General features: G+C 37.8%; 1 protein-coding gene across 1 annotated transcript; it reads right to left on the reverse strand.

Annotated features, from left to right (window-relative positions):
- Nucleotides 1–319: 319 nt before the first annotated feature.
- LOC129759815 (uncharacterized) lies at nucleotides 320–3,422 on the reverse strand. Its single transcript, XM_055757346.1, has 3 exons — nucleotides 3,206–3,422; nucleotides 476–602; nucleotides 320–404 (listed from the first exon to the last, which is right to left on the reverse strand). The coding sequence occupies exons 1-3, from the start codon at nucleotides 3,420–3,422 to the stop codon at nucleotides 320–322; spliced, it is 429 nt and encodes a 142-aa protein (XP_055613321.1).
- Between the last annotated feature and the right edge of the window lie 2,823 nt (nucleotides 3,423–6,245).

Below are 6,245 nucleotides of genomic sequence, written 5' to 3' on the forward strand. Positions count from 1 at the left end.
TTCCGTTGTTAAAAGTCCGTTTAACTTACTGGTGTCAAAATGATTTTTCAGAACCTGCAAAAGTGAATTTTCATTAATATCTTTGATAAATACATTGATTCTAGTAAAATTTTCAAATGGTTTTTCTATTGTCACTTGATCCGGTCCTTGGTTTAAAATTACTTGATGTCTAAATACATTGATTGGCACATCAACAGATTTTATATAAAAATGTTGGCTGTTATCCGCTGAATGCTGCGTACCAGTCATTGAACAAACTATCCGGCTCAGGGCATCCGCGACTACGTTACTCTTACCTGGTTTATATTGGATGGAATAGTCATGCTCTTCTAGATATGCCTTCCAACGCTTTAGCTTTGCGTTGGTGTTTTTCGGAGAAAGTGAGAAAGTTAATGGTTGGTGATCTGTGAGGATAGTGAATTTTGAACCATATAAATAGTTTCGAAAAGTTTGTAGGGCCCAATAGATGGCTAACATTTCTTTTTCCGGAACGGAGGACCCTTCTTCTGTTTTGGAAAGAGTTCTTGAGGCGAAGTGAATCGGCTTATCTTTACCTATATCACCTTGTGATAAGACAGCTCCGATAGCATAGTCGGAGGCATCTGTCGTGAGTAAAAACGGTTTATTGAAGTCAGGGTAAATTAAAACGTCAGATGATGTGATAATTTTTCTCATCTTCCTAAAACAAAACTTCTCTGCCTCGTTTAGTTTAATTTTTTTATTTGATGTACATCCTTCCCCTCTCAGAAGGTTTGTAAGGGGTTTTGCTATCTTTGCAAAGTCCTTAACAAACCGTCTGTAATACCCCATCATTCCTAAGAATGATCTCAGCTCCTTGATTGATGACGGTTCTGGGTAGTTTTCGATAATCTCAATTTTCTTAATGTTCGGCTTAATTCCATCGGACGTTATCACGTATCCGAGAAATTCAATTTCATTGCGTAGGAACTCAGACTTATCCAATTGAATTTTTAAATTGGCATCGTTCAGAGTTTTCAAAATTATTTCCAAGTTATTAAGTGCTTCTTCGAGTGTTCTGCCAAAAATGATAACGTCATCAATGTAGACGTAACATATTTTACCAATATGCTTCCTCAAAACGTCATCGATTGCTCGTTGAAATATTGCAGGAGCATTTTTAAGGCCAAATGGCATACGAGTGAACTCGTATTTGCCATTATTTATCGAGAATGCTGTTTTCTCGACGTCACTCTTCTTCATTTTTATCTGGTGAAAACCAGACGCTAAGTCGAGAGTTATAAAGTACTTTTGGCCTTTCAACTGATCAATAACATAATTTATTTCAGGCATAGGATACCTGTCCGAAATTGTTTTTTCATTTAACTTTCGGTAATCTACTACCATCCGAAATTTTCTTTCGCCTGAGGCGTCAGATTTTTTTGGAACAATCCAAACAGGCGATGTCCATGCTGATCTCGAAGGCCGTATAATTCCATCCTGCAAAAGCTTTTCGATTTGCTTGTTCACCTCTTCCGTATAGGCAGCAGGGTATGGATAAACCTTTTGATGAATTGGAATATCATCAACAGTGTTAATTGCACATTCCACTATCGTGCTGCAAGTTAATTTTTGATCCGGTTTATGGAATGCTTCTCTATGTCGCTGTAGCACTTCTAAAAGTTTATTTTTTTCGTTGGGTGAAAGATGAGACGTGAGAAACGTTTGCTCGGTGTTATTTTGCCGAGGTACTATGTTTGTTTTATGAGGTACCGTCGGTTGAGATATACTGTTTGTTGTTTTTGTAGGGGCGCTTTGTTCGGGATAGTATTGCTGGAGCGGGATATTTATTGTTTGGTTTCCTTTACTCAGCTGCAACATGTTCTTAGAAAAATCTATTTGTGCATTTAAGGAGCATAGAATTCCAGTTCCAATTATCCCATAAAAAAATGGGTGAAAGTCGTGTAGTAGAAACTGAGCAATGTAATTTATCCTGGGCTGGAAAAAATTAATATCAATCGCTGTGTCCGCATTGAATTTGCCATTAGCACTTCCTATGTTATTTGCTGTAAAGCAGTACGGTTTAGAAAGTGAATAATTATATGCTAACATTGGATGAATAAGGTTTATGTTGGCACCGGTATCGATTAGGAAGGGGAAATCTCCTATATTTGTTTTAAGATTAATATATGGCAGAGTTGGAATTACCAACTCGGGAGCCATTCTAAAAAATTTGCCTCCTGTGGCTCAGGATTGGCAACCTCAGATTGATTGTTCTGTTTTCCTGTTTCAGGTGCTAGTTGATCAAATTCTTGGTATGAGTCATCGTAGTAACTGTTCTCCCAGTACTGACTATCATATCCATAATTGTAATCTTCATCATAATATTCGGGATAGGGGCTAACGACTGCAAGCGGGTGCGCTTGTCTTTTAAAATTGTTTTGTTGTGTTGAAGGAGGGTGCGGGCGTTTCATATTCATCATCGGTCGATTACCGTAATTGAGGGCTCGCGTTTGTTGACTGGGGTCAACTTCCATGGGTTCTGGTCTATAAGATGCGTTGTTTTGAAATGGATTTTGCCCAAAGGGATTATTTTGACGATTGTTTTGGAATGGATTCTGTCTGAATGGATTATTTTGCGGGTGTGAGCCAAATGGGTTATTTTGCAATTGATGTTGGAATGGGAAACCTCGAGTATGCTGCAAATTATTTTGAAATGGATTCATAGATTGTCTCCTTGGAGGAATAGGAGGTGGAAAAAATAACTTTGGTTGGATCTGTACTTTTGGTGGAATTTCTGGAAGAGCACGGGGTTTTGGAACTGGTTGCCCACCTAATTCATTTCTGAATGGTGCGGATCTGATATCCAAATTATGATATTCTATACAAAAGTTGTACGCTTGACTAAGTGTTGCTGGGTTTGAACTTTTGAGCAATATGTTGAGAGGTTTTTCCAGTCCCCTGATAAAAGCATCAAGAGCTTTTTCCCGAAAATAGCTTATGTGTGCGTTGGCATTGAGTCTCATTGTATCATCTGTTTTAATTTGCGCTATGGATAATGAAAGGAGTTCATTGACCCGGCTATAATAACTATTCAAATCTTCATTAGCTGACTTCTTAATTGACGTCAGCTGATAATCGAGAGTTTTAATATCTCTCTGATCTTTGTAATATAAAATCAGAGAATTTTTAATATCGGGCCAATTCGCAGTAATATTATTCGAATTTAAAATATCTGCAGCCTCACCTTCGACTTTCCTACGAATCGTTCTTTCTAAAATATTGATTTGTGCGGCAGTCGCACCATTTTCCCGATAAGTCCTAAAGATTGATTCGACATCGGTGATCCAATCGATAAGTTTAGTCGGATTGCCGGTGAATGGTTTTACGTCCCGAACAAAATCGGGAACTTTACCCAGATCAATAAACTGTTGGGTGGTCAGAGCGGCTGGTGGGTTTGCCATGATTAGTTTTCACACACTTCACTTTCTTTAAACTAATTAGTTAATATTGATTTTGAAGATGTCGACTGTATGTTTTAGTGTTTTATTTACGGCAAATCACTCCAATTAATTTTTATAAACGACGTTTATTTATTCCGACGTTTCGGTGTCTATTAATTAGTTAATTTTTTTACACGGGGGGGAATGAGTTTAGTTTACTTACAAGTAGGTGCTAAGCATTCCTGCTGGACTTTGTGGGTAAGCTTCGGGGTGACCTTCGCTCGTGGGGGGAAACCAGGCAGCTATGATGGGATTCTCCTTTTTGCCCGTCGTTTGCGTCGCTGCTACTAAGGTCCCTAGTAGCGATTGAGCCGGTTGGCTTCGGTGTCCTAATCTCCGCTTTCGTCTTCGTGATGATGGCTCGTTGAACCAGGTTGTGATATTGCTTGGCTCCTTGGACCAACACTTGGAATATTGTGATATTCCACTTTGAGGATTTTTGCACTTTGCACTGTTTACGATTTTTCACCACAGACTTATACTTTTCCCACTTTCACGAGGTCCCTATTCTCGGGCGCCAGTTAAGAATTCTACCAGTGGGATTTCTTTTAAAAAAAGGTCTACACCTGACTACTGTTCAACTAAGACTGATTTTATTCAACCTGCTTCAGAAAGAACACACCTTTTACATTCATACATGTTACCGACTCGTGGAATGCCTACTCAGCGCTTCCATTGTGGGAATCGGTCGTCCTCGTTGCCGGTTGATGATACTCGATGCCGCTACTGATTCAGGTGACACCCAAAAAGCTAACTACGACGTCTGGCAAGAGACGGCGTTAACTCGCGCCCCCCGAGCGGAAAAAATCGAAAAAATGATTTTTTGCCGAAAAATTTTCGACTTTAAAATTTTGCAAGATTCAAAAAATTCAAGGTTTTTCGCGCGCCCCCCGAGCGGAAAAAATCGAAAAAAATGATTTTTTGCCGAAAAATTTTCGAGTTTAAAATTTTGCAAGATTCAAAAAATTCTAGGTTTTTCGCGCGCCCCCCGAGCGGAAAAAATCGAAAAAAATGATTTTTTGCCGAAAAATTATCGAGTTTAAAATTTTGCAAGATTCAAAAAATTCAAGGTTTTTCGCGCGCCCCCCGAGCGGAAAAAATCAAAAAAAGGTTTTTTTGCCGAAAAATTTTCGAGTTTAAAATTTTGCAAGATTCAAAAAATTCTAGGTTTTTCGCGCGCCCCCCGAGCGGAAAAAATCGAAAAAATGATTTTTTGCCGAAAAATTTTCGAGTTTAAAATTTTGCAAGATTCAAAAAATTCAAGGTTTTTCACGCGCCCCCCGAGCGGAAAAAATCAAAAAAAGGTTTTTTTGCCGAAAAATTTTCGAGTTTAAAATTTTGCAAGATTCAAAAAATTCAAGGTTTTTCGCGCGCCCCCCGAGCGGAAAAAATCGAAAAAAATGATTTTTTGCCGAAAACTTTTCGACTTTAAAATTTTGCAAGATTCAAAAAATTCAAGGTTTTTCGCGCGCCCCCCGAGCGGAAAAAATCGAAAAAAATGATTTTTTGCCGAAAAATTTTCGACTTTAAAATTTTGCAAGATTCAAAAATTCAAGGTTTTTCGCGCGCCCCCCGAGCGGAAAAAATCGAAAAAATGATTTTTTGCCGAAAAATTTTCGAGTTTAAAATTTTGCAAGATTCAAAAAATTCAAGGTTTTTCGCGCGCCCCCCGAGCGGAAAAAATCGAAAAAAATGATTTTTTGCCGAAAAATTTTCGAGTTTAAAATTTTGCAAGATTAAAAAAATTCTAGGTTTTTCGCGCGCCCCCCGAGCGGAAAAAATCGAAAAAAATGATTTTTTGCCGAAAAATTTTCGAGTTTAAAATTTTGCAAGATTCAAAATATTCAAGGTTTTTCGCGCGCCCCCCGAGCGGAAAAAATCAAAAAAAGGTTTTTTTGCCGAAAAATTTTCGAGTTTAAAATTTTGCAAGATTCAAAAAATTCTAGGTTTTTCGCGCGCCCCCCGAGCAGAAAAAATCGAAAAAATGATTTTTTGCCGAAAAATTTTCGAGTTTAAAATTTTGCAAGATTCAAAAAATTCAAGGTTTTTCGCGCGCCCCCCGAGCGGAAAAAATCAAAAAAAGGTTTTTTTGCCGAAAAATTTTCGAGTTTAAAATTTTGCAAGATTAAAAAAATTCAAGGTTTTTCGCGCGCCCCCCGAGCGGAAAAAATCGAAAAAAATGATTTTTTGCCGAAAAATTTTCGACTTTAAAATTTTGCAAGATTCAAAAAATTCAAGGTTTTTCGCGCGCCCCCCGAGCGGAAAAAATCAAAAAAAGGTTTTTTTGCCGAAAAATTTTCGAGTTTAAAATTTTGCAAGATTCAAAAAATTCTAGGTTTTTCGCGCGCCCCCCGAGCGGAAAAAATCGAAAAAATGATTTTTTGCCGAAAAATTTTCGAGTTTAAAATTTTGCAAGATTCAAAAAATTCAAGGTTTTTCGCGCGCCCCCCGAGCGGAAAAAATCGAAAAAAATGATTTTTTGCCGAAAAATTTTCGACTTTAAAATTTTGCAAGATTCAAAAAATTCAAGATTTTTCGCGCGCCCCCCGAGCGGAAAAAATCGAAAAAAATGATTTTTTGCCGAAAAATTTTCGACTTTAAAATTTTGCAAGATATAAAAATTCAAGGTTTTTCGCGCGCCCCCCGAGCGGAAAAAATGGAAAAAATGATTTTTTGCCGAAAAATTTTCGAGTTTCAAATTTTGCAAGATTCAAAAAATTCAAGGTTTTTCGCGCGCCCCCCGAGCGGAAAAAATCGAAAAAAATGATTTTTTGCCGAAAAATT

This window comes from Uranotaenia lowii, unplaced genomic scaffold (genome assembly GCF_029784155.1).
Source record: "Uranotaenia lowii strain MFRU-FL unplaced genomic scaffold, ASM2978415v1 HiC_scaffold_28, whole genome shotgun sequence".
Classification (NCBI taxonomy): domain Eukaryota; kingdom Metazoa; phylum Arthropoda; class Insecta; order Diptera; family Culicidae; genus Uranotaenia; species Uranotaenia lowii.